The sequence below is a fragment of the Colius striatus genome, chromosome 8 (genome assembly GCF_028858725.1).
Source record: "Colius striatus isolate bColStr4 chromosome 8, bColStr4.1.hap1, whole genome shotgun sequence".
Taxonomy (NCBI): Eukaryota; Metazoa; Chordata; class Aves; order Coliiformes; family Coliidae; genus Colius; species Colius striatus.
In genome coordinates, this window is record NC_084766.1 from 1,160,862 (window position 1) to 1,188,525 (window position 27,664).

The following is a 27,664-nucleotide window of genomic DNA, read 5'->3' on the forward strand; positions in this document are numbered from 1 at the left end:
CTGCTGGGCTTCTCACCTCGCTCTAACTTTATCTTTCAGTACATAGATAAAGAGGAGGTTGTGTTATGGATGAATACGGTAGGACCCTACCACAACCGCCAAGAAACGTACAAGTACTTCTCTCTTCCGTTCTGTGTGGGATCAAAAAAAAGCATCAGCCATTACCATGAAACCCTTGGAGAGGCACTTCAAGGAGTCGAGTTGGAGTTCAGTGGTCTGGACATCAAGTTTAAAGGTAAGCAATTGAAAGTGCATTTGGTCCCTTAACACCACGAACCTTCAAAACTTGGGTTTTGAACTAGAAGAATGGAAAGTCTCTGCAGGTGAATGATCCAAAGTGTACTTACTGGAGTTAATATTCTGGAGTTATCAATTCTGAAGGTGAATATTTCCTGTCGTGTTGAATACTTAGTAGGGGCTGAGTCTTTCACTGGATAGTTTCTCCCTCTGTATGTGTGTGTGTGTCCTTTGCTACCCACAGTCCTTTCAGATATCTGTAACTGGTAGTTGCAGAGCTTCAAATAATAGCAGATTCTGTCAAGCTACATCTAGAGTAAGAATGCTTTGTATGTAATCATGTCACGTTCTTTAGTCAATCACTTGAACTGACATCCTCCAAGTTACACCTGAGACACGGTGAATTAAGTGTGTTGAACGTGGGGATCACAGTGGCTTCCATTGGAAGTTTGGTTGATGTTGCTATACAACACCAGTTGGAGGAGATTAAAAGGGAATTGATAGATGCAGAATGTCTCATTTCAGGTAGTAAAAAAACAAAAGTGGCAAATTCCAGAGACCTGAAAGCCCACAGGGTAACTTGATGTTAGAATGCCAGCTAATACCAGATTCGAGTTGGTTAATAACTGTGAACTTGGGTATTTGGGCTATAAAATGGGAAGTATCTCTGAAAAGAGCACTTGGTAGTTCATGTGGTTCTGTTGTCACTGGTAGCACTTGCTCCCATCCCCACGTTTTGCTGGTGCTGCTGTGTGTGAGGGTGAACCAGTCAGGAGAGAGCCACCTCAAACCAGCCTGGTCCCTCGAGCACTTCCCCACAGCATGCTTCTGTGCTCTGGCACTAGGAAATGCTTCATGTAGCAGCCTCCACCAGTTCCACTTGTTTCAATTCACAGTGTATTTTGATTTGACCTCTGTGTGTGAGTTGAAAGATGTGACATTGAAGATGTTTTCCTTTGAGTATGAAACTCCTAGAGTGATGGTAAAGTGACAAGTAGTTTGGAAAGAATTAATCCTTCCTTAGCAACAAACCCAGCAGAAAGGGATTCTGATTTGGGGTTTTTTTCCCCCTTTTAATTAATGTCAAGATGACTCAAAAATGCCAAGTGAGAAAGTGTAGAGCAGAGGGGGAACATAGTCCAAAAAGCATGAGACAAGTCTCAGTGAAGGCGTAAATGCAAACCGAACCCAAGTCTTTGTGTTGTTCCCATTTCTGTCTTCTGTCCTTTTTTATGTAACTGTACCATTTTTGCTTTGTTTCTTCCTTAATGGCAGTCTCTGAAAAATTGCTGAGAACTTTAAAGGTTAGTTTTTACAAGCACTGACTTCTAGCCAGTCAGGCTGATTACACTGAAATGGAGAGATGATATCATACACAGGTTTAGGTACTAGTAATTTCATACCTCCTGTTAAAGAGATGTCATCATCTGTCCAAGTAAAGCCACTGTCAGCTCATGGATTTTAGTGTAATATGAAGGATACCTTGAAACCCTTCCTTATCCAGACTGTGGGAAGCTTCTGCACATGCAGGGGCAGGATTACAAAAGCAGTCGTGTGATTGCTTTAGTGGTTCCTCTGTAAATGTCCTGCCTTTGTTACCTACTTGAGGGCAGCCAGGTGGGTTTAAAGACTCCAGCAATGCCTGTTCCTCCAGCTGTTTAGTCTGCCTGCACTTTGAGGCAGCTCATGAGTAAATGATGAACTGTGCTTCAATTTTTTGCAGAGGATGTAATGCAGACCACTTACTGTGAAATCGATTTGGACAAAGGAAGAAGAGACGCGTTTGTGTACGCCATCAAAAATCACTATTGGTACCAGATGTATATCGATGACTTGCCAATATGGGGTGAGTGATACTACGCTTGATGACAGCTGCAGGATCCTATGCTGGTGGGTTTCATGGGGCTGTTTAATTCCTAAGTTTCATTACAAGAATGTCAGATGTACGCAGAACTTAGGAAGGCTATCGCATTGATCCGCTGATTGGGATTGCCTTTCCTGAGAACCCTGCTGGCCAGCATGTGTTGTGTGTACTCTGTCACCAAATCCAATAGTTTTTGCCTTGTTGGTTTGTTTCTTGTAGTCAAACCAAAATATTGTTCCTTAAATGGAAATTGCTAGAATCCCTGTGTGCTGCCAAGAGAAGTGTTCTCTGAGGAGTTTAAAAGGAAAGGATTCGGGTGGTTTGATGTTTGCTGAGAGTTCTAAGCAACCACTGTTTAATTCTGTTCTTAAATCAGACCACACTCTGCTCTGGCCTCATCCAGATGGATTTGTGGCATTCCTCCTATCTCCTGGCAAGCTTTACTTAAGTTCACGTGTTCGGTTCTTTGCGGTTTTTCACCTTGGTGAGGCTTACGGATGCCAAAGTCATACACACAACCATTAATACTTGAAGTTCTCCTTAGGAAGTCTTCAAAATATCCAGTAAGAAGTACCCTGTTTTCAGTAAAGAGACTAGGCAAAAAATAGCTGCTGATAACCAAAGGCAATACCTTGAAACTACTGTTTGAGGGCTTTGGAAGGTTTGAACTTTATTTTCTGACCTGAAAAAAGCAACCAGATTTGTTCCAGTGCATTCAGATAGAGTGGTTGCTATTTGCTGTCTCTCCCTGGATTGCTGTCCTAGAGTGGAGTGGCTTGGCTTTGCTCTCTTTGTTTCAGGACATCTGCCTAAGTGTAGGGAGTACTGTGCTAGTTCACTCCTTCAGGCAGCGATCGATCAGAGCGTCCTTCAAGTAGTTTAGAGGTCTGCATTGTCGTGGTTTTGGATACTACCATGGGAACAGATGGTGTGCCAGGTGCTAGGTTGTGTGGCATAGGCACAAACTGGCACGTGTTCCATGTGGATGGTATATACAAGGCAGTCCTGACAGATGAGCAGGAGTTAAAAACATGACAGAAGAAAACCACCTTGCAAATGACAAAGCACAGGTAGCGCTCAGCTGCCGTTTCTTCATGTACCTGCTGCTTAGGAGAACCTGTTCCATATCCTTCACCTCCTTCGTCTCCCACTCTGGCCCACTCCCTCCTCTCTCTGGATATCTTGAGTGCTGCTTGTAGGCTTTCTATCTTGTATGTGATCTGTGGTATAATGGCCTTGACATTAAAGGTGGTGCTTGTAGCCTCTGAACTTGTCTGTTAGACTTGGCCTCCTCCCGCTGCCCCAGCATAGCACGTTCTCTGGGGTTTTTCTCTAGCAGACAAGACCTTTTGCAGCAGTTGAGAGTGAGAAGTTATTCACAGCTAATGCTGATTTCAATTGGGTTCTGATGCTCCAGAGCATCTGAGCAGCCTTCCATGCTGCAGGTAATCAACACCCTCGAGTAAATGATAGCTTCCTGAATTTGTCAGTGACAGGAACAGAGAGAGTAGTCAGAAACTGCTCAGAAATGGCACACATTGGAAGTGTGTGTGCGAGTGAGGGCAACAAGTGTGGAGTCAGCTAATGAGGAGTGCAGAATGTCACATGTTTAAGAGGGAGAAAAATGAGTGAAGGGGTATATGGGAAATGGGGAAACACAGAGGTCTTGCCTGAATTCTGCTCATGGAAATTAGATCTGTATTCACCTAGTTGGTTATCTGGTAAGAATTCCAAATAAAACTAGAGGAACTGTTGGCTCTTCTCTTTCTTCTGCACTGTATGCAGTTGCTTCTTGCTTCTAATGCCATTACACAAATGCTTCTTGCCCCGTGGGCCGAAGGTGTAACCCAGGCACTGGGCTTGCAAAGGGGAGCGTGAGAGCTGCTGTGCTTTGTTGCCTGCAGTTGTGGTGCTTTTTTAGCTGGCAAAACTTTTGCGGGGCATATTCTTTTCAAATAGCTGCAGGACGTTTGAGAAGCAAATCTGTGCTCACCCTTGTCTCCCATGCAGGTATTGTTGGAGAAGCAGATGAGAACGGAGAGGATTATTACCTTTGGACTTACAAAAAACTAGAGATCGGGTACAATGGAAATAGGATCGTAGATGTCAATCTGACCAGTGAGGGGAAGGTGAAGCTGGTACCAAACACTAAAATCCAGATGTCATATTCAGTAAGTAACTTGATCTGTCTGTAATAAGAAATTGCACATGGTCAAATAGCTCCGAAGCAGATGCTTGTACACCTACAATTACATACTGCTGTCAGGCTAATACTGGGAGAAGGTGCACTTTCACTCCTTCAGTAGTTGTTTTCCCTGCTGAAAAGCCTTTGATAGGTTTAGTAAGAATAAATGTAAAATGGAGATTTTTTTTTAAACACTTCAACCAAGTGTTTTGCTGGGAAAGGAAGGTGCTCAAAAGGTAACGAGACCAGAGGTGCAGAGGGCTCACAGGGGTGCGCTTTCTTAGTGTTGGGAGCTCTACTTTGCATCACAGGCTTGAACTGGATTCTTGAGCTGGACCAAAATCCACTGTAAGCCTTTGCACTTTGCAAGCAGTTAGTGTCAAAGCTTACCTTGTGTTTGCAAATCCAGTAGAAATTTGTCTTACTTCTGTGACTTTGTTAGTAATGTTTCCTCGGAAGCCGTCTGCTGTTGCGTTGGATCGCTGTGATAAAGGTGATGAGCAAACAGTGCTGGCTCAGCTGAGGCAACCAGTGACACTTTTCCATTTTCCTCCTTTTTTATTCGATGTTACTGAAGGCTCTAATGGTTCACCACGTTTCTGAGCTGAAACTAGTTCTTAATGTATTGCTTTTCTGCAGTGTCTCAGCAGAAGATTTTCTGTCAGAGAACGCCACTATTACACTTGTGCTGAAACGTTTGTATAGTTGGAAGAGCAGATAATGGGGGGTTTTATATGTGCTTTATACAACTCCATTCACACCAAACTCCCATATTTCCACTGCAAAATTGACAATAGAAATTTGGCCATTTTGAAATTCCCCCAGCACTGTGAAAGTCCTTTTGCTCTGTGAATTTTGAAGTAGGCAGCACTAGTGAAAGTAGCATCTAGTGACAGGACAAGAGGTAATGGAAAGAAGCTGGAACACACAAAGTTCCACTGAAACATAAGGAAAAACTCTCTCGGTGCTGAGGGGAGGGAGCCCTGGCCCAGGCTGCCCAGGGAGGGCGTGGAGGCTCCTTCTCAGGAGGTTTCCAAACCCACCTGGACACGTTCCTGTGTGACCTGATCTAGGTGGAGCTGCTTTGGCAGGAAAGTTGGAGTGGATGATCTCCCTTCCAACCCCTACCATTCTGTGATTCTATGGGATTCTTGGTATTCTCTCTAAATACTTCTAGTGTGCAGAGCTCGAGACTTACCCACCCGATCTGTTGGCAGCACTGGGCCGTTGCTGGGCTGGTGTGTGTGTGTGGTTTCATTCACAGGCTGCTTTGGGTGGATTTGTTCTGTCAGCTTCTTAGTGGCAGGTGCTCTAAAGAGAAGTGCTTCTACTTAAAGCTGAAAGTGATCAACATTTTGAGCTGCTGATCTTGAACAAGGTTGCAATTTGAACTGAAGAACATTAGTATCATACCTCAAAGTGAGTAACAGTTGAGTCTTGGGGTTTTTTGTCTGTCTCAGGACAGTGGTGAGTAATAGGGGTATTCAGTCTCCATTTATATGCTCTCTTATATAACGAGTAAGAGAACATCTGTTGGAGAGCTCCTGCTCGTGTGTTTAAAAAGATATGCAGAAGGGGGCTGTGTTGCTTTCACGATCACTAGAAATCCTGCTGTTTCCCACTCTTGGCATGCTTTTGACAAAAAGCTAGTGCAGATTTGTGTTTAACTTCTGAAACTGCATTTAAAAACTAAAATGAAGCCAATCTTGCAAAAATTCTGGAGCATTCTTTGTGCTACCACATTAGCAGCACGTAGCTCGTTAATGTGCTTCCATGTCCAAGCAGCTAGTGGAGTAACTGGCAGCAGCAATGTGCTGTTACCCTGTGATAGTGTGGCCATAAACACACACTTTTCCAGCCGGTTTCAGAGTTATTTATTGGCAGTTGAAGCATCTGGATTGCAGAATCCTGTGGTCTTACAGGTTTTAGTCTGCAGCTTTAAACATTTTAGTATCTGTCTTTCAGGGTCCAGCTTGATCCAATTTTTCCAGTTCCCTTCTAGCCAGTGTGTATCTCAGCTTATGCCCTTTTCCTTTCTGTTGGCATCTGTGTTAAATCTCCTCTTGCATCTTCTCATTTCCCTCACTTCTGCTAGACTGCACCTGTTTTTTCTTGGGCACTGTACTCAGAGATTGTAGGCACAGATGATTTCACTGCACACCAGTCTCATTGCACGGTGGCAGAAGATGTCAGCAGAGGTCGTTGTCGTTGCTTGCTGAACACTGGTAGTGTTCTCCACAAGCCTCTTTTCATACGAGGCAGCACATGGAAGTGTTGAGAGAAGGGAGTGTGCTGTCAGTAGAAGAAACCTTTGGAAAGATTCCAGTGCTTTCTAGCATGCTGTTCCTGGACATGTTGGAACGTGCTTGCTTTCTGCAACCTCAGGTTTCCTGTAAATCATGGGAGGGTTTTGCAAGGGTGTTATTTTATGGGTATCGACAGTAGGGAAACGGCATCAGCTTGGAACTGTTTGTTTGACAAAACTGAGAAATAGGGTCATCCAGTGGATTTTGGTTTTGGCACCTTTGGTATGAGTGTCTCTGGGCTCCCAGAAGCATGAGAAGGGTTTGTTGTATTTGAGAACTGCAAGTGTAGGGTTTTGCTTCGCCTGGCAGAGGCACTGAGAGCTGAGACAGTGCGAGACTGGTTCTGCCTTGTGCTTAAACACAGGCATGGGCAGGATTAGCTCCCTGAGGCAAGGTGGCTGATGTTCGTTCTGTGTCTGACCTGGAGGTCACGGGCTTCGAGAACGTCAGTCTGTTGTCTTTGCAACCATCTGATGGGTTCATCTTGCAGAAGACATGTGAAGTGGGTGATTTGGGTTTCTGCAGGGGACTGGACAGGCTGTAATGAGCTCTTCAGGTGCAACTTTTTCTCCCTGCAGGTGAAATGGAAGAAGTCAGATGTGAAGTTTGAAGACCGATTTGACAAGTATCTTGACCCGTCTTTCTTCCAGCACAGAGTATGTATTGTTCTAAGACAGTGTTACAAGATCCCCCTTCCAAATGCCTGCCTGATAAAGTTCAGCAGATGTCACAATGTTTGGATGACCTCTTTGAATGTTTGGGTGTCCCAGGTGCTCTGGGTCAACTAAACAGGCAGGTTAGAAGTGATAGTTCTGTTGCTGGGATAGCAGTTTGCAGAGTGCTTGGGTGACTGTGCAGGCAAGCTTCAAGCTTGCAGCAAATCCAAGGCAGTGAGAGGAAAGTACCCTCACATGATGAGAAGCGGGGACACAACCATACAACTTGTGGGCACAGTAACCTCAGCTGGTCACGTAGGCACGTTTTACTGAAGCACAAGCAAAAAGCAGTATCAGTTGTGATGGTTTAAACTGGTGGTGTCGTGTCCTCAATGGGAGTATACTGAGCTGTACTTTCTGAAATGGAGGGGTTTGGGTCTGTGAAGCTCAGTGAAGGCCAGAAGATGTCCTTGTCAGAGGCAAGGTGCTGCTGCTGCACGTGTTGGTGCTGCACAGAGCGATGGCTCCTTTGGTTGTCTGGCTGTGAGTGTTGCTTTCACTGCTCCAACCTCTTCTCTAGGAAGGCAGCAGGATGTTGCTTTTCCTTTGCCCCGGGAGCCTGTGCAGCCAGTCGTTTGGGCTTTGCTGGTGCTTCACTAAGCTGTGGTAGCTTCATCATGAGCAAGCTTGCCTCTTGAAAAGGCCAAGTTTAAGTGGGGCTTTCTACAAATGTAGTCTTGCTTGTAGTACGGGTTTGTTGTTGCCTAGCTAGTGCTGACAAGCTGTCCTGCTAGGCCATGATTTGTCCTTATTAGAACAAGTTTGAAACGAGATTTCCAGTTCTAAAGCTTAGGGATGTGTTTTCTTTTTGTAGATTCACTGGTTTTCAATTTTCAATTCTTTTATGATGGTGATCTTTCTGGTTGGCCTAGTGTCTATGATACTAATGAGAACTTTGCGAAAGGATTACGCCAGATACAGCAAGGAGGAGGAAATGGATGACATGGTAAGACATGCACTTGTGCTGCTTTAAGCTTCTTTTGAAGGTTTATGGTTTTCTCCTTTTGCATTCATTGTGTTGGCAGCTTTGAATGGCTTTCTTCAAGGGGACAGAAAACTGCCTTACGTGTGTCTGGTTACTGGTTTTCTTTAAGGCATGAGAGGGGATAAGAGATTGCAACCCAGAATTCTCTCTCTACTCACTGTTAATGTTCATATCCACACTTGGGTTGAATGAGATCCAACCTGAGTGTGTCACAGAAGGCTGTGCATGTTCCTGAGCACTTCAGAGGCAGGGAGGGGATCTGATAGATTGTACTGCATTTGCTGTCTTCATAAGCATCTGAAAAGCAAACTCTTCTCCTGATGGGGGTCTAATGTGTTCAGAAGAGGAGTCTTTGCACTGAAGTTGCTTTGATAAATGAGACTTCTAATTCATGCCTGTCTCGTGTGTCTGTTATTGATTGTTCCTTTTCTGTTGCCGTTCCCAGGACCGGGATCTAGGTGATGAGTATGGGTGGAAGCAGGTCCATGGAGATGTTTTCAGACCATCCAGCCATCCTCTGATATTTTCCTCGCTCATTGGTTCTGGCTGTCAGATTTTTGCTGTGTCTCTTATAGTCATTGTTGTTGCAATGATAGAAGATCTATACACAGAGTAAGTACAGTTGCACCACATCTCCCACGTATAAATGCCTGAATGAACAAAAGGCTTCCAAAGTGAATGTTCTGACCGGCCTGGAAAAAAGGGTTTGAGCCTTTAGTCTTCACATCTACTGCTCAGAGGGGCTCTTTCAAGTTGTAATGGACCTGTCCTTCTCTTACCATGTGAATTGGTCTCCTTTTACTTTTCTAATGCTTGGGTAGTACATGATTTATAAAGTTTGTTGTTCTGCAGCATCACAGGTAGATTATAAGGGAAATAAATGTTTAAAGGTACATACTTCCCTCCTGGTTTCATCTGGAGTGACAAGATGTCACTGTGTTTCTTGCCTTGTGTTCCCTGTTATATCCTATAGACACTGAAGTGAGTGTGCTGTGTTGTGAATAGTGCTGTTTTCACTACTGACAATGCCTCGAGCATTGAGAGGTTTCAGTCCTTAAGTTGTTTCAAACAGATACTGCTCAGGCTGTGTTGCTTGTAAAGCCTCCAGCAACAGCTGGGCCAGGGTCCCGACTGCAGAGGATGGATGCATTTAAAGCAAACAGCCAGTACTCAAGCTGAGGTCTAACACACCCCTTGCCGTTCACCTGGTTCTCTTCCTTTACCCTGTGTCTGTTTGAGATTTTTGGTGTTCTGGGTGGACTTCACCTGTTCCTGCAGTGATCTTAATTTGGGTACTGGGAGGGACTTTTTCATGTCTTTTTTCACAATTGTTTTAAGCAACAATTCCAAATCTCTGATGTGTTTTCCCTTGGCTGTCACCTGTAGCTATTCCTGTCCACAAGTTGTAATACTCCTAATGTGCCGCTAGAGGGAACTCTCGCTCCTGAATTGGGCTGCCTTGGACTGGTGTCTTTACGCCAACTCTGACGTACTCAGTACCTTGGTGTATTTCGTTTATTTCACGTGGTGCCATCCCCCCTTGTGCCCCATGGTTTCATTTCTGAGCAGACTTGCACACACATCTTTAATTGTACAGCATGTCAGCCTTTTAAGGGAGGGAATGAAACCGTTGCAGAATGTGTGTGCACCACAGGGAAGCTGTGAGTTAGTAGTGGCAGCTGTGGAACGTGTCACAGGAGCGATGTATTAAAATCAACGTGCACTTGGTCTGTACTGCAATAAGCCTTTGTATCACTTTCAGAGTGACTTTTGGCCAAATGTGCTGCAGACAATTACTGTGCTTAGGAAACTAGTCACATAGTGAAGAAGGCTGTTAACCTGAAGTACAAGAGTGGCTGTCTGTCAGTGTTCTTCAGGCCTGTTAAAACTCTGACTGATGGCAACTAAAAATCTCTCAGTGAGATTTGGCCGTGTCAATGAGTCATTTCTTAATGCTGGTTTGCGACAAGTTTTGAGAAGTGGTTCCATTTGGGTGCTTGAAACACAAGTGAGTGAGCTCAGGGACGGGATATTTAGGGATAATTGTGGGCTAACATCTGCTGGCTGTTTTACAGGGGGCCTGGATTCACCTGTGTCACTTGAGGCTGCACACGGGGCTTTTGAGGTTTTGCACAAGTTTCTAAATTGTCTCCAGTTAGGAGAAGTGTTAACGTTGGCTTGTGTCTAACCAGCAGCTTTCTAGAATGGAATCCTTGGTGGTTATGGTTTTTTTTTAAGGAGTAAATGTTATCCTGATGCTCCTTTAGTGTGTGTGGCCAGCAGGTGTATGTGTGCAGTTCAGTCCCTGCAGTCACTGAAGCCAGTTGTGCCAACTGCATGGCACAGGGCAGGCACCCAGCAGTGGTTCATCAAAAGCCAAAGTGCCCCTAGTCTGGAATCTCCCAAAGCAAGTGATTTGAAGAAGGTTCAGGAAGCTGTCCAGAGAGCAGCTCTTGAGGAGCTGCCAGCCTAGAGTGGCAGAGGGACAGGGGAAGACAGCTCTGATCACGAGTAACGGTTGTACCTTGCTGTGCTTAGACATGGTTTTTAAAAACATATTTGGAGGTGGCTTTTGTGGCTGAAAAGGCTGAGCTCTGTCTGTAACATTTCAGCAGAATTATGCCAAATGAGCACTCCAGCAGTTAGTGAGGTAATAATCCTGAAAGGACTAAACTCCTCAGGCTGGGCTGCTCCGTGCTGGCTTGTGGCTTCCCTGTAGTATTTACAGCTCCCAAATCAGGCTGGCTGATTTTCTGCAAGGTGAACACTCCGTCTTAGAAGTTACTTTCTGAGGGATGGCAGAAACATCCACAATCCTGGTATGTTTTTGTTGATGCTGTGCTTCCCATTAAGTAAAGAGGGCCTTTTATCTGCAGTAGTTGAGTCTTACACTCAGTGCACGTCATGTAAGTAGTTCAGCTCTTTATCCATGAGGTACACAACACCCAAATGCCAGAGTGTTTCCATCAGAGGTGAGATTTCTGCTCCAGTGAAAGTAAAGGCTTGTTAGAAAATAATGTGATGTGTCAGAACTCTTTCTCAGGTGGAATTAGGCTTGACCAGAGGCTTTGGATGCAAACAGTTCTAATTCCTGTGCAGATCCTAGAAGTTAAGCACTTGTGTTTACATTTCCTAAAAATACTGAATCGCTGCTTCTGCTAAATACACATATTGTAGTGTAATCTTCTGCTCTAATACTGTTTGGTTTTGTGTTTCCCTTACCAAAACATCACTTCCTGTAGGAGAGGATCAATGCTGAGCACAGCTATATTTGTTTATGCTGCAACTTCGCCAGTGAATGGATATTTTGGAGGAAGCCTTTATGCTAGACAAGGAGGTAAGCTGGTTGTGTGTTCCAGCATTTTCATTATACTGTTAAATGGGCAAATTCTCTGATTTACACCTATACAGAAGTGTCCTCGTGGAGTCCTGATGGAATCCATCAAATCTGTATCTCACAGAAAATATTTGTAGTATATTGAGCTTTCATGTTTTTTCCTGTTCAGTATGGGCTGCACTTTCCAACTAAAGGTAGCTGAAACCTATAGGAAATAACTATTTCAGTGTTGAGGTGAGGGAGCCCTGGCCCAGGCTGCCCAGGGAGGGTGTGGAGGCTCCTTCCTTGGAGGGCTTCAAGACCCACCTGGACGTGTTCCTATGTGACCTGATCTAGGTGACCCTGCTTCTGCAGGGGGGTTGGACTGGATGATCTCTAAAGGTCCCTTCCAACCCACACCGTTCTATGTAAAAATACTAAGAACTAAAGAATGGTTAACAGTTGTACCTTGTGATTTGCTTGTTATACATTTGAATACAATCATTTAGCTCATGGCATCCAGAGAATATAATAGTCTCCCCTCCTTCTGTGACATGCTGTTGAGCAGCTCGTGTCATCTTCTCCAGATGGCTCCTGCATAGCTCTGCTGCTGTAGGTGCAGGGGAGGTTTATGGTGGCTGACATGGAAAGGATGAGTGTACAGTACTTACTGGACCATTAATTATGGATGGGGAAAACTGTTTATAGCCTCTCTTAAAGATTATTCTCCTACTCTCCAGTATGGGCTCTGCTTTATACTTAGCAAATTGAAAAATGATTATCAGTAGAGAGCAGAAGCCCAATAAAATTGGCCTCACAGCTTTGGACAGCACTGCCACTGCCTCTGACTTACAGCCAATTACATCCTGACTAGCTTCATGTTCCCTGTGCTGTAGTGAAAGAGTAACCAATAGCTGTGGTCTTCTGCAGTGCTTCAAAACAACGTAATTCTGGTAAATTCTCAAAAGAAAGTTGAATCCTTTTAGCACAACACACTTGCTAGTGTTCATTCTCAGCTGCACTCCAGCCTCATCTGAGCTGGGACAGTGGATGCTTCTTCCATATGGCATCAGCAGAGCGATTTGTAGAAGGCCAGGTCTGGGTGGTGTAGGGTGCTGTTGTGGAGTGTTCTCTGCTGTGGAGCTGAGGCAGATTTGCATATTGCAGATGCATCTGTGGTGTATTAAACTGAAACGTGGGCAGTGTTTAAGAGCATAGGAAGGAAAGGGAATACAGACAGGGAAAATTCTGGTCCCTTTATGGCTGGGGTGGGGAAGTTGCTTTTCCTCTCCCTTTTCTGCTGCTGAAGGTGCCCGAGTTCAGTTTTGCTGTGTGTTGGGTGCAGTGGCATTGCTCTGCATGCCAGGGGTGGCTGGTTCCTGAGCCTGCTCAGTGTCTGGAGTCAGCTCCGAGGGTCAGGACAGTGCGGAGCAGGTGCTGCCTGAGAGCAGCTGTAGTGCTGAGTTGTGCCAGGAGCAGTGCTGATGCTGAGCTCTGGTGTCCTCTCAGGGGGTGAGCAGGCTCTGCTCAGGGCCAGCTCTGCTGTCTCTGTCCTCTGATCTGCAGCTTGCACACACACTGAGGTTTCATCCCCTTGTTTCTTTGGCCAGCTTAGTCAGCACAGGCTGTTCTTCAGCTCTCACCCTGCATCCCTTCCCCTGCCTTTTCACCTGGCCTAATAGATTGATTCACGTGCTGCATCTCGTGAGTTGCCAGGAGTCAAAGGAAGCTGTTAGTTCACTCTTGGCTCCTGCATGGCTGTAGCATGTTGTTACTGATTTCCTTCACCTTGCTGGGGGAGAAGTCAAACGGCTGCGTTCTGGAAAGGTGGCTGATAGCTTCTGTCACCAGGAGCCCTGTGTCTCACCAGTCCCTTGGCGTGTCTCTTCTGGCAGGGAGGCGGTGGATAAAGCAGATGTTCATCGGAGCCTTCCTTATCCCAGCAATGGTGTGTGGAACTGCCTTCTTCATCAACTTCATTGCCATCTATTACCACGCTTCGAGAGCTATACCCTTTGGAACCATGGTGAGTCGATCTCTGGGGGAACTGAACACGGGACAAGTATGGCTTAGTCTAAATGCAACTGATGAGCTTTAGCCTCCTAGTTAGAGGTTTATTCTGGGAAGAGTTTAGGGTGCCTCAGGTACGATTTGTTTTAATCACAGTAGCAGCGGCTGCTGGGTGCCAACAACAGTGTTCTCTCTGCTCAAAATGGCTCTTTGGCTTTTCCTTCAAGCTTAGTGCTGCAACAACACGGGAGGTTAATGGCTTTGGTTTTGTCCTGGGTGGACAGTGCAAACTGTGTATGCTGAAATGCAATGCAGGAGGATTCCAAGTGAAAGCTTCTTCCAAACCATTGCAGTCAGGCAGAGGAAAACCAAACGATCAGGCAACAACGTGAGATGAGATGCCCTGAGATGTGGGTTTATGAAATGAATCTCAGTTTGCATTTAGTGCAGTGTTTGGTAGTATCCAGTTGTGGTCTTGTGCGTGTGTATTGGCTGTGTCACCTGAAGAGCAGTGCTGGTGGGGTGACCCCCAGGATGAGTCTGCTTGTTTCTTGTGGCTCTTGTCAGGGTTTTGTTTGGTGTCACAGCCCTTTCAAGCAGCCTCGAACAGCCCTGTGAAAACAGAGCAGGAAATAACCACTGGGGCAGACTTTCTGTTTGAGCTTGCAGAGGTATTGTTTGAGAGCAGAGTCTTTTGAAATGCCTTAAAATGGTTCTTTCTAGTGTTGTGCAGTGCCACTGGTGCCAAAACCCCTTCATACAGGAAGGCTTGTCTTCTTTCCCGTACCCGTTGCAGATCTTGGGATTTAATGTTTTTATGGCTTCCTTCTGATTGTGTTCCATGGTTCAGTCTATTCAGAGGTGCTTGGGCAACCTTGGGTTTCTTCTCAGCTCAAATCTACCACAAGTTCTGGTTTGGAAATGATGTAATTTGGATAATGATCAAGGTCAGTGTGTGACTGAAGAGTACTCCCTAAGAACACATTGTTAGTGGAGGAAGGTGACAGATATCATACATGGTAATAAAGGCAATTCTCAGCTTCAGGCAAAGGCTTTCAATAACTTGTTGCTGATGGAGTTGTTGCTTTGCTGGCTCTAGTCCCCTCCTCATTAGCAGCAACTTCTTACCTTGAATGTGTTGCTCTAGAAGCACTAAATACAATACCAAACTAAACTTGTTTCTGTAAACTATTCACTTTTCCTGGTTTTCTTCTCCAAGAGGTGAGACCAAAGTTCTATCTTTGGATATGTTTGTACACCTCAGAGCCCCAGGGGAACGTTGTATTGGTTTTTCTCTCCTAAACTAGCAGCCATATACAGTCCTGTCATAAAAGTTTACAGCATTGGTCTCTGAGACGTGCAAAGAGGCTGCGTTTTACTGCTGAGCAAGCATCTATGATATTACATTTCTCACTGGTATTCCCATTTGGAGCTGAGGAATGCTGAGGGAAGGGAATTCCACCTGTGCTGGAAGTTTGTCTTGTAACTCTGTTCAGCTGATTTGTGTTTTGAGAGCATGGAAACGTGTACAGGCGAAAGCAAATGGCAACACAAATGCTCGGGGTCAGGAAGCTGGCACTGCTGACACACACCGGCTGTGATGAGCTCGAGGCTTTATGGGAGTGTTTGGAGTCGTTATGACCGTGGCAATAAAACTGCAGTGGAGTTGGGAGACTTTTAGTAGGAGCAGGTTATGAGTCGGAAACTTCATCAGAGTAAGCAATGCTCTGCTGACTTCAACTGATGAGGCTGGTTTGCAGAGAGGAGTGAGAATTGGTTGAAGTCCTCAGGAAGCCTCTGGCTTCACAGGTGAGGCAGCTTTGTGTCCTTCTGTGCCTCTGTTTTCAATGTAGAGAAGCTTCCAGAATTCTGTATCTGTAGTGCCAACGTGCTGCTGCTTTCCTGGGGAAAGCAAACCCCTGCCACCTGAATGCACCAGAACACAGAAGGCACTTCCTTCGCTTACCCTGGTGTGTCTTGAAACCACCCTCCTCGATTTAAATTGCTGGCAAGAGTTACCACTTGCTCTTGATTACTGTACATCTGGAGAAAGCAGAAATGGAGTTACTGATAAAAGTCTGAGCTCAAAGGTTGCTAAGAGACCCTGCTGAAATAGGGCACCCCGTGCTTTGCCAATCTTGCATCACCACTTCCAGGCAGCCCCTGGGCAGCCTCCTCTCTGTGACTCACCTCCAGCCTTCAGACAGATTCTCCTGTGGAACGTGGGCAAGGGCAGCTGGTAGTGCCAAAGCCAAGGCATCCCAGTGAATGCACAGTTGCTGCATCTCTGATCTACTTGGGATCTGCTCTTCTACACTCTGTCTGAAATGCTCTGGCTGGTTGTGTTCTTCAGGACCTTCAGACATCTCGCATTGCAATCTGGTTTGAACTGAAAGCTTCTCTCATCTTTTATAACTCATTCCTGAGCTCTGGGGTCTCCTCAGAGATGCCTTGGGGAATGGGAAGATCCAAAGCTTGTGTCTGAAATGGTTCTTCAGTGCTGGGCCTCTGCATGTAGCCCTTTGGATGTACATGCAAGCTGTCTTACCCGTGCTGTGACAAACCTTCTGTAGTGAGATACCCCCTTAACAAAGGCTTGGTCTCTTCCTCGGGGTAGCTTTCAGCTGTCCTGCCCTTTAAAATGCAGTAAAGAATGTGACAGATTTTGTTCCAGTACAAGAGCTTTTTAAACACACTGGTTTAAGGTGTTCAGCTCCATCAGCAGCTGAAGGACATGCAACAGTCTGTGTGGGTTTTTTCTCTCATCTCTTCACCTTTGTAGAAGTGCAGTGGGTACTGTTCAGTCCTTTGCTCTTTTGGAACCCAAATTTGGTGTAGGGGGATATTTTGTTTGCTGTGTCCTGTTGCTGGTGAACACAGAGGACGTCTGAAGTTGTACCCCTGAGTTACCTCCTGTTGGTGTTTGCCAGTCTTTCCAGGGTATGCATCAGTCAGCTTTCTGTTTGGCTGTGTTTGGATTGTGTGCAAAGCACAGAGCAATCACAACTCAGTGTAAAGGGGGGCAGGTGAGATGAGCTCTCCACGCACACCCGGGGAGCGTGCCGGGAGTTGTGTGCAGAGGGATGGCCGCGTGCCGCAGAGGTTCCGGGCTGCACAGCGTCGTTCCATTGAAGGGACCATCAGTTGTGGCTGCTGACGTTGCTCCCTGTGTGATACATAATTGAAACCCTTCCATTAGGGCTGCTGTGACTAATGGAACGTTCTGGCTGCAGGTTCCATGCCGGAGCTGTACCGTCTGGGGTTGGCTGGAGCAGGAGGTTCCTGTGCAGCCAGCGTTTCCACTCTACATGTCTAAGGAGTTAATTAATAAGGTTGTGCACACTGAGTGTCTCTTGGGATCGAGGCCTTAGTGTTTGCATCTTTTATACCTCGTTTAAGACAGAAATAAGTGTTTCTTCCCACAGATAGCTTCATCCAGGCTGCAGCTGTCCCTGACAGCTTTAAGGTGGCAGGAGTGTTGGCTGCCACTGAAGGAGGACCTGGGAACGTCAGAGATTTTCATGCCTTGAGCCAGATAAGAAAATGCATCTGGCTAAAACCAGAACAAGATCTGGTTCTGTACGTTCAGCAGGGTGCTTCCTCAGATTGCTGGAAAGGAACCCTTGGTCCAACCCTTGCTGAAAACAGGCAGAGCTTCACAAGGCTGCCGACTCCCAGCGGTTTCATTTGTTACCCAAAGCAGCAGCCTGCGTGAACAGCTTAGTTGGAACAATACTAATGACACGCTGTTTTGAAGCCACTCGTCTTTTTGTCTTGTTCTATGTGATGTTTGGCCAGATGATGCACAGACAATTGTTTCCCTGTGCAGATTCAGTAACCTCTGTATGGGGAGAGAGTCTCCTGACCGCGGGAGCAGTTTTGGTAGCTGACAGGAGAGATGGAGCTGCTGCTTTGACAGTTAATTTTTATTGCTTTCCTCCCTTGTGCATTAAGCAGTCAAAGCACCATAGCCTGCCAGTGGCTGTTTAATATTAGATATGCTCATAAAAATTTTAATTATCACCTTTGAATGAAGTTTAATCCACAGTTGTCAGAAAATATGAAACACATGGCACTGGAACGTAAATTATATCCCTCTTGACAGTGTTTCCTTTCAAACAGGGAAAACTGAGTTGTACATCTTCAGTCAAGGGCAGTCGGGTGTTCCTTCCCCATCAAAACAAAAGAGAAGGGGGTTAGAAAGAATGCAGGCTGGGTGACATTGACAGCCTCTTCTGTGGCAACTGAAGCCTGCCAACTCAAGCAGGTGCTTGTGTATAAATAAGGTGGCTTGTACAACAGACATGCAGCAGTCAAAATAGGGGCTTGCTGTGGTTTGTCCCCAGTGTGGGTTACAGAGAGTGTGTGCTGGCTGTCTGGTGTTCAGCTGGGTTGAGGTGCAGGGCCTTGCCTGTTGGCATCCTTTGGCTTGTCTGAGGTGGCAGTTGAAACTGGTCTCCAAGTTCCCCTCGGCTGATGTTACATCTCTTAAAGGGCTCCTGAAGACCTGCCTTCCTTCGCCCTGCACTGCTGGGACGTGGTTCTTCAGCGTGTCCCCAGGGCCTGTAGGGAGGTGCTTCTGCGGGAGGACGGGGCACGTGTGTGTGTTGGCCTTGCCTTTGTTTCCTCTTACTGGTTATGATGGGGAAATGGAGGGTGGTGAGTGCCTGAGCTGCCTTCACTGGTGTAACCTCAGTCTTGGAAACGTTTTTTCAGTTAAGACAGTTGTGCACTGCAGTGCCCTGTGTTTGCTTTGGTTTGGATTTAGTTTCCCCAGGCTTAGACAGTGCCCATCACTGCCCTTGCCACCTGTGGCAACAGGCACTACTTGTTCAGTAGGAGGGAGGCAACGTCCAAGCCTGAGATCTGAAATTACCAGGAAGGTGCCTGAAAAGGCAGATGCTGGAAAATCCAGCCATCCCCAGCCCTCTCTCGCATCCAGGGAAGACCATTACTGCCAAGAAGGCATGAAGTAGTTTCTGGCAAGCAGCAGTCTGAGCAGGCAGGCCACCTTGAAGTCAGACATGAAGTTGGAAGCAAGAGAGAAGGTACTACTGAGGTCAGCACAGCATGTGCTGATTCTAACCAGTGCCAGTTGTGTTGGTCAGGTTGCTGTCAGGAGGGTGAGGGTTATCAGAAGGCAGAACATTCACGTCTTGGACAGCCTACCAGAGACAAGTGGAAGTGGGAGGCATTCCTGAGCCATCCTTGCTCAGTTGGGCCTCCTTTGCACTGCAAAACCCTCTCAGATCCTTGTGCTGTTGCCCACCTCTTTGCTGTGCCCCTCTGTGAAGCACCAAGGCTTGCTCCACCCAAGCCTGGGCAGCGTTTGCCGTTTGCATCTGGCCTGGGCCAGTAATGGTACACAAGTGGCTAACTGAGGGATAACCCACTGACCTTCCTCAGACCTTGCCTTAAACTGCTGTGGTCGACTCCCTGCAAGGCTTGTGTTGAGCTAATGTAGTGCAGCTCCTTACCTCAGGAAGCCCAGGGCTTGCTTTGCAGCAGCCTGCAGGGGGTTTCTGTAGGCAGCACCTGTGGGAACAGCCTCTGTTTATCCTGGAGCAACTGCTTTTTAAACAAGGCAGTGTGTGGCTCTTAGACCTGCTCCTCTCTCCATTGTTTTGCATTAATCTGCTGCCATGGGCTTTGCACTCTGATGGAGCGGGAGAGGGATATAGCTTCTGTGATGAGGAGGCACCCGAGTGTAGGCAGAGCCTCAGGCAACAGGGCTTTTAAAAGGCAGTATTTTCATATGTTTGCATAAAGGAGGTCACAGGGTCAACATTCAGAGCTGTGGGTGTTGCATCACAGGCAACGGTTCTGTCCTTAGTTATCAGTATCAAGGAGCTTAACTGTCTGTCTGATGCTGATTCATTTTGTGCTGAAGAGTTCCAAGCACAGAACACCTTGCTACACACTTTATATTTTCTGGTTGTCTGTCTTCTGAGCTGGGTGCCAGTGGTGCCTTGTGCCCCTGGCAGCCTCTGTTCTTCATTACCCTGGTTGGTGGAGAGGAGAGGCAAGGGAAGCCAGGGCTGTGGCTGGCAGCATTCCCACACGGCTCGGCGGTTCTTGTTTGGGTTTCTCTATTGAGATGGGACGGCAAATGTTGCAGCCAGCAGCTGTAGCTGTGTGTGCTCCTGCCCCACTGTAGCTGGTGACTCCCAGGGACAGTGTCCTCTGCCAGAGCTTCAGAGGAGCTGACTAAGTCTCTGTGACCATGAAGATTTCCATTCCTTTCCCGTGCAATGTGGTGGTGAGATTAAAACAGTGAAAAAAACTGTAATGGTTCTGTTCTCTCAACTGGTGCAAGCAAACATACTTCATAACGCTTGTGAGGAAGCTTCTTGGGGAATAAATAACATCCATTTGGTCAAACAGCTGTGTGCTGGCTGACGCTGTGCGCAGGTCTGCAGCAATGACTCCTGAGGGCTGATAGGTACCGAGTGGGCTGGTTTTCTGCTGTGGTCATCTTGTACCCGGGGATGTGTTTTGTTTTTTGCTTGCAGGTGGCAGTGTGCTGCATCTGTTTCTTTGTCATTCTTCCCCTGAACCTCGTCGGTACGATCCTGGGCCGGAATCTGTCGGGACAGCCCAACTTCCCGTGTCGTGTCAACGCGGTGCCTCGGCCCATACCCGAGAAGAAATGGTGAGGACCAGCCTGAATGTGAGCTAAAGGATTCACTTCATTATGTGTGAAATGACCTGTGAGGTGTGATCATTACAAGTTCTTCTGGAATAACTTTTGTTATGTGGCCTGTTGTGCCTCGAAGAGCGGCTCTGGTGACATTCCCCTAATGTGCTTTCTCTGGTTGACAGTCCTGGATCACTGATTCACATGTGGCCTGAAGTGCTCTTTAGTCCCTTTGGTAAAAGGCATGGTCTGACCCCAGTGCTTGTGGAGGTATCTTGAAACTAGACCTTTCCTCCCTGGTTAGTGCCCCCTACAGGTTTAGGATTGACTGTGCCTTGGAGGCAGAACTGTTCTGGTGAGTGGTCTCTGTGTACAAGCTGGGACACATCTGCAGGGTGATGGTGGGGAGAAGCTCGCAGTGCTGCTCCCAGTTCTGCACTTTGGTTGCTGGCACGAAGCCTAAAATGTGCCAGGTGTACGGTTTGACTTGCCAGCCAGCCTTTGCTGTCTTTGAAGGGAACGTAAAGTGGTGCCTGGTCTCACAAAGCAGACTCAGGCCTTGGGAAGATCCTCAGCACTGTCACTTTTACCTATTTGTTTAGTTCTGAGGTGGAAGCAGCAAGCTGTGGAAGTATCCTCAGAGGGGTGTTACGATAGATACCTCTTGCTTTCCCTGTTCAGAGGGATGAAACGGGCTTAGTGAAGGGGGCATGGAAAGGTGTGTGCCCGTGACAGGCAGCAGTGCCAGCACACCCGTCTGCTGTCAGCGGTGGGCTCTGGGGCTCCATTTTACTGTGACCTATTGTCATGCCTTGGGAATCTGATGGATTCCTCTGGATCAGCACCACAGATAAGAAATCAGATACTTCTTCTGGACACGATGAAATTGCACACTGTCAGCTTAGACAAGGCTCCCTATGAATAATAAAAGCAGCTGCAAGTGCAGTCAGTGGTTAGTAGCTGGACTGGGCATCAGTGCAGCTGCTGCACAGGGGGCAGCTCTGGGAGCTGAGTGCTCCTCATGGGCTGTGTGCTCGTGACTCAGTGTAGCTGTAAAAATAAGCACTGCTCCTTAGTTGCACAGCCATTACCCTGCAGCACTCATTGTGCTTTTTGCTGTGTTTGTAGCCATGAGCAGCACTGCATTTTCACTGCCTGCGTTCAGGGCTGGTGGCCGCCGTGGGGCTTTGATTGCTCAGGCCCTTCTCGGGCAGGAGAGGCTCTTTCTGGAGCCTGTGAGGTTGGTTAGAAGCCAGACCTTGCGCCTGTAGGGGCTGGGCAGGAGCCTTACAGTTTGCTTTAGCTTTCCCCAGGAATAACTCTTCCAATTCTGTCCACACACACGACATCTTTGGGGGCATCTTCTCTGTAACCCGCTGCTCGGAGCCCGTGGTGTCCTTGTGTGTGCCTTTTAAATAACTACCCCTTGTGTTTTTAAATGAAAGATGGACATTGTCCTTACACCAAGCTTGCTGTCTTTCAGGTTCATGGAACCAGCTGTAATTGTTTGCCTGGGTGGAATCCTCCCTTTTGGATCCATTTTCATTGAGATGTGAGTGCGGCAGCTCTGGGCCAGTTTGACGAGGAGCTGCGGTAATTGGGGTTCAGTCACCACGTCCCCCGTGTCTCTTGTTTCCTCAGGTATTTCATTTTTACTTCTTTCTGGGCCTACAAGATCTACTACGTGTACGGCTTCATGATGCTGGTGCTGGTTATCCTGTGCATCGTGACGGTTTGTGTGACCATCGTGTGCACGTATTTCCTGCTCAACGCCGAGGACTACAGGTGGTGAGTACCGCGCAGCGTGGCAGGCTCGCACGTACCCGGGTGCTGGCGCTGCAGGGGACCGGTTACGTGTCTTCAGTCTGGATGGGCCTTTGCCAAGCGTCCCGTGACCGGACTTTAGGTGCAGGGAACCCTTTCTGTGCAGGAGCTGTCTGTGTGTGCTGTGTCTGGAGGGCAGGTTGTCAGCGGGTGGTGCATCCGCCTGGGAGGCCCCTGGGCTGGGTGTGTGATGGCCACGTGTTCCCTTTCAGGCAGTGGACGAGCTTCCTCTCGGCGGCATCGACTGCGATTTATGTTTACATGTACTCCTTTTACTACTACTTTTTCAAGACAAAGTAAGTGGGAGTTTTCTCGAGCGTCCCGTTGCCAAATCGCCAAGTGGGTGTATAAACCGAGGCCGGTGCCTAACAGCTCCCTGCCTTTCCCTTTCAGGATGTACGGCTTGTTTCAGACGTCGTTTTACTTTGGTTATATGGCAGTATTTAGTACAGCTTTGGGAATCATGTGTGGTAAGTTTTGCAATACACTGGCAGATGTCTGTCAGAATCCTTCTGCCTGTCGTGCTTCTCGTTTGAGCTCTGTGCTTTTGGTGATGGAGCGTGTACATCTGCAAGGTCTGCTCGGAAAAGCTTCCAGCCTGTGAAAGGAACCTTGGGCTGCTTGGCTCATACCTAGCACAGGAGATTTCTGTGGGTGGCATGTCCTGTGCAGAGATTTTCACCCTCAGTGCGAAATGCCAAGTTGAGTCCATGCTGGCGTGTTGGTTTGGCCTCTTCAGCGCCGCCCCAAGACGAGGAGCGGAGGGGCGCCCCCCGAGGCGTCAGGGCTGTTGCGGTGCTGAGGGCACCGCCAGCGTCCGTGTCGTGGGGCACGTGGGTGTGAGGGTGGCCAGGACTGAGAGGATCACACGTGAGGAGTGGGAGATGGGGTGGAGCAGCGGGGGAGTCCCTGCGGCCGTCTGAGACGGCGTCACGGACCGAGCCTGGCAGACCCGCGGGCTGGATGTCTCCAGACTGACTGCCGACTCTCTCTCTTGGAAGCAGCCTTGGCCCAGTGCATCCCTGGCTTTTGCTGGGTGTCCTTGGTGCTGCAGTACTTAGGGACTGGTGTGAGCTGTTGCCCCTGCCAGAAGCCACGTGCCCTGCTCCCTGTTGCTGCTGTGACAGTTCCGACTCCGCTCACGGCGCTCGCTAATTTGAAAACCACAGGTTGCAGTTTCCTTTAACTACCGACTGCTCCTGGTTTAATCTCTTTGTACAGACCTCCTTGGAGTCTGGGGCTCCTGGGATGGAGATCTATTATTATTTGTGCCTTGTGGGAAGGGAAAAGCCATCTGCCAATAAAACACTCATGCAGAAGGCATGTAAGTCACAATACAGACCCTCCCTGCCATCGCCTTCCCCGCAGGGTGGGTGATTGTGTGCATTTTACCCTCTGTTTGGGGAAGGGACCCGGTTATTGGCGCCAGCGGGGGGGCTGCTATATTTAACGAGGCCAAGCGAGCGTGGCCTCGTGGTAAGACGGGCTTCATGGGCGCGGATGGCTGGGGCAGGTCCTGCCAGGCGCTGGCCGGAGGTCGGGCACTGCTGAATGAGTGTGTGTGTGCAGCGCGGTGCTCCCTGCCCGGGCGCGGGCGGTGGGGCTGCAGTCCCGACAGCGGCTCTCTGACGGGCCCGACCTTCTCCCTTTGTCTTGCAGGAGCCATTGGTTACATGGGAACAAGTGCCTTTGTCCGTAAAATCTACACTAATGTGAAAATTGACTAAGGAAACGAGAAAACTGAACTCTGGATCAGCTCCTGTTTTCAGGGGGATGAACTTGCACAACGACAAGCGAGAGAAGAGATTTGGGTTGTAACACTGGGCACTGTAAGGGTCTCCATGTTGTGGATGGCTTAAAGTAACATCTATGTCATTGATCCTAGGTTCTTACTGACTGCTTTCTCCAACTGTTCACAGCAAATGCTTGGATTATATGCAGTAGGCATTACTACAGTACGTGGCTAATCTTCCCCCCTCCCCCCCAAAAAAAACCCCAGGCCCGACAGAAAAGACGCCCCTAGCTCGTTACACATGACCAGACAGCTCTCTTCAGTGAAGAGGACAAGCAGGTTATTTAAAGCATTCGTTCCATTCGGTAAAAAGAGGGAAACTTGGCTGCTAAAACTGCTGGATGAGTGGCCTTCCTGGTACCCAACCTTCCCGAGCTAGGGAAAGCTGCCGTGCCAGAGAGGTTACTCCTCTGGTGTTTGCTGCCATTGCCAGGACAGGAGGTGTGTTTTGTACTTTGACTCCAGGTGCTTCTTTTGGTTTCTTTGCGGTATCAGCGATAACCCTGCACTCATTTGTTAACAAAAGAGTAATTTAAAGAGAGATTCATCCCCCCTATGCATGTAATATATCAGCTACCGTTCTAGTTGGACCAACTTCCCTTTATTTATCTTTAAAGTAATATCCAGCTACATCTTAAATCCATCCAAAGAAAACAGAGCCTGAAGACGGGACGTGTTCTCTGCAATGCAACTCACTGTACAGGTAGAAAGCAAGATGTTAAATGAAGAGGATTGTTTGTTTTTTGATAAACACGCTGAGGTGTAGATTAAAACAAATCCAACGTTTTAACTGAATGTCTGCAGTGATTCTCCTTTTCCCCCGAGGTAGTCTTGCCTTTCTTCTGTTCGTTTGTTTGGGTTTGAATGAAGAGTTTTGCTTTCCTTTAGGCGTTATACGAGGGGTAATAAGTGTATATAACATTAAATAATGTAACTTAGGTGTAGATCCCAAATGTATTTGGATGTACAGATTTACTACAGAGTACTTTTCTGATGATTCGATGTAAAAATGTGTGGATTTGGGTGGCTTTTTCCATCTTGCCTGCCATTGCATGAGAAGTGGGGGTTTCTTCACGCCGTGTGTATGTCCTGCTCTCCCCTCCCTCCCCTCCCCTCCCCGAGCTCCTTCAGCAGTTACATTTGTAATTTAGGACATTTTAATTTTTGTTAATCCTCTCTGGACACTGGTGTAACGTCAGGAGCAAACAAACGGTTGCTTTCGAGTGTTCAGAAGCCGACAATAAAACTTTTCAGACAAAAGCGTTCTGACTGTGACAGTAGCTGAGTTTGCAACGCAGAGGTGTGTGAGCAGGCTGCTGCTGCTGCTGCTCCTGCTCCTGCTGCTGCTGCTGCTGAGGGCCAGGCCTGTGAGCCGTGTGGAACGTCAGCCCCGGTGCATCGTTTGCTGCCAGCAGGATTGGGACAACACGGCTCCAGAGTGGACCAGCAGCCCCAAAGATTCTTCTTGGCCGAACTGTTGGTGGAGAAACCTGTTCTGGGATCCAGATAGTGTCCTGAGGCAAGTGGGGGTAAGTGTGGGCAGATAAAGGTGACTGCCTGGTGTGCGTTGCATTTAGCCAGCAACACCCTGAATGTGTCTGTGGCAGATCTGAGAGCACCTTGCCCTGGGGCACTGGGGCTGTTCCCATATTTTGAGGCATCTGCCACACAGGGATGTTTTTCATCAGCGTGGCTGGCTGCGAGCACCTGCCACAGAGCAGGCAGCTTCCTGAGCTTAGGAGACAAGCAGAGTATTGGTGTTGATTGGCACTGTGTGTAGAAAGTCCTGCTGATGGTACGGGGTCAGGGTGAGGTTGGGGGACCCAGCTGGTAGGTGGCAGCATGAAGCAGCACGTCCTGCTCTCTGGGGCTTCTGAAAAGTGTTTGAGTTCTCAGCTCTCATTTCCAGGGCCAGTTTTAACCAACCTGTCGGAAAATCATGGAGTCTTGCCTCAAGTGAAGGGTCGGTGCCTGTAGCTGAACACTCTGCTGTTTAGCAGAAGGTAGTTGTTGCACCATGGACAGTTGCTCTGTGATTTCCAAGCACAGCTGGCTCCTGTGTGAACATGGGGTTTAAGTGAAGTGATTGAATCAGGGTGAGGTGCCTCAGTTTGGGAGTGCTGCAGACAGCTTTCCAGCTTTGCCATTCCTTTTGTAGTTGCTGTTCAGGACGCTTATCAGTGGAGAGCTCAGCTGCATTTCAAACCTTCCCTGGCCTGGTAGTCAGCCAGGGCTCCTGCTCAGAGCGCCTGTATTGCCCAGGCTCCATCTAGCAGGGGCTTTGGTGTTACAGCCCTGGCTGGGTGACCATCAGGGAGGGGAGGATAATTTGGAATGGGCATCCTCAGGGAAGGCAAGCGACCAGGCAGCTGTTTCACTCTCCAGCAGTAGCAGCAAGTTCTAGTCACAACCATGGCCCACTGAAAGGTGTTCTTCCTGCTCCTGGTTTTGTTTTGTGTTGCCAGGACTGGTTCAGCAAAAGGGTGTTTCACTCCTCCAGTGAAGATCCCAGCCCTTTCTTGCCACCCTGTGGGTGACAGCTCCTGGAGCAGGCTGGGACTTTCCCTCCTGGGTGACCCTGACTGCCTGCTGATCCCCGTCCTTCAGGTTTCTCCTGTGAGACCTCCTTGGATGTGCAAAGTTCGATCAGCACAGCTTTTGGCCGTGGTCTTTGTGCCAGGGTTCGATGCAGCCTTTTTGGCTGCTGTGAAGGTTTGGGGAGGATGTCAATTTCCTGACACTATCTTTTCTGGGAAGCCAGCATTAGATGGGGGGCAGCAGAAGGGGGCAGGAAGGGTTTGCAGTAGCCTGCCTCGCTGCCCAGGAGATGCCTGAATCACGTTGTGCCTTTTTATTTAGAGTAGCTGATGGCAAGGCATCACCTGTCTGAGTGGAGGGAGGGTTTGGAGCTGGTGCTGTAACGGCGAACACTGCTGTGGGAGCTTGGGCGTAGGCAGCTGGAGGAGCAGAGGTGTGGCGCTGGGGGACGGTGGCGTGCAGGCACCTCCCCGAGCGTGACACCAGCCAGCTCTGCCCCGCTGTGGGCTCTGCCCCGCTGTGGGCTCTGCCCCGCTGTGGGCTCTGCCCCGCTGCGGGCTCTGGCCGGTGCCCAGCGCCGCGTGTGCCGAGCTGTGTGAGGAGGGTGACTGACCCTAGCTACTGCTGCAGCCTCAGGCTGTAACGCCCGGTTCGAGCAGCGTGGGGCTGGCAGGGAAGCGCCTGGCTGGCCCCTGTGAAGGTGACTCCTACGATGCTTCAGGGGGGTGGCTTTTGTCCCCTTCTCATTTCTCTCGTTCTCAGGCTTGGGCGGGGGCGTGGGGCCTCCTTCACCCCTGGCCTCATGCCTGCAGCTGCTGGGGCTGAGGCAGGCCGCTCCTGGCAGTGGGCAGGGCTCACGCCGCTTTGTAACCCAGGAGGGGACCAGAGCTCGCTACAGCAGGTTCCCCCGGCTCAGGGGGCGCAGGAGCGCGTCCGGCAGGTTTGGGAACGCCCCGAGCAGGAGCCTGCACCCCCTCCCTGGGCAGCCTGGGCCGGGGTCCCACATCTCGCAGGGACGAACTTTCTCCTCCCGTTCGGAGCGGCGCTTTTAGTGCTGCAGCCCGTGGCCGTTACCCCGTGCCGGGCGAGGGCACAGCCCGGGCGGCGGCGGGCAGCGGGCGCTCCGCAGGGCGGGGGGCGTTGGGGCGGGGGGCGTTGGGCGCTCCTCGCGGCGTTGGGGCGGGGGGCGTTGGGCGCTCCTCGGGGCGTTGGGCGGCGGGGCGGGGGGCGTTGGGGCGGGGGGCGTTGGGCGCT

At 48.6% G+C, this 27,664-nt stretch overlaps 1 protein-coding gene across 1 annotated transcript in view; it reads left to right on the forward strand.

Annotated features, from left to right (window-relative positions):
• TM9SF3 (transmembrane 9 superfamily member 3) overlaps positions 1–24,662 on the forward strand; it is a 34,717-nt gene extending 10,055 nt beyond the window's left edge. The window contains exons 3-16 of the mRNA XM_062001642.1: positions 40–235; positions 1,961–2,083; positions 4,112–4,272; positions 7,171–7,248; positions 8,123–8,254; positions 8,739–8,905; positions 11,536–11,630; positions 13,505–13,635; positions 20,132–20,271; positions 21,740–21,808; positions 21,898–22,044; positions 22,293–22,376; positions 22,474–22,550; positions 23,740–24,662. Of these exons, the coding sequence (XP_061857626.1) occupies positions 40–235; positions 1,961–2,083; positions 4,112–4,272; positions 7,171–7,248; positions 8,123–8,254; positions 8,739–8,905; positions 11,536–11,630; positions 13,505–13,635; positions 20,132–20,271; positions 21,740–21,808; positions 21,898–22,044; positions 22,293–22,376; positions 22,474–22,550; positions 23,740–23,807 (1,668 nt within the window). The 3' untranslated portion in view covers positions 23,808–24,662. The remainder of the gene's footprint in view (positions 1–39; positions 236–1,960; positions 2,084–4,111; positions 4,273–7,170; positions 7,249–8,122; positions 8,255–8,738; positions 8,906–11,535; positions 11,631–13,504; positions 13,636–20,131; positions 20,272–21,739; positions 21,809–21,897; positions 22,045–22,292; positions 22,377–22,473; positions 22,551–23,739) is intronic.
• The last annotated feature ends 3,002 nt before the right edge of the window (positions 24,663–27,664 follow it).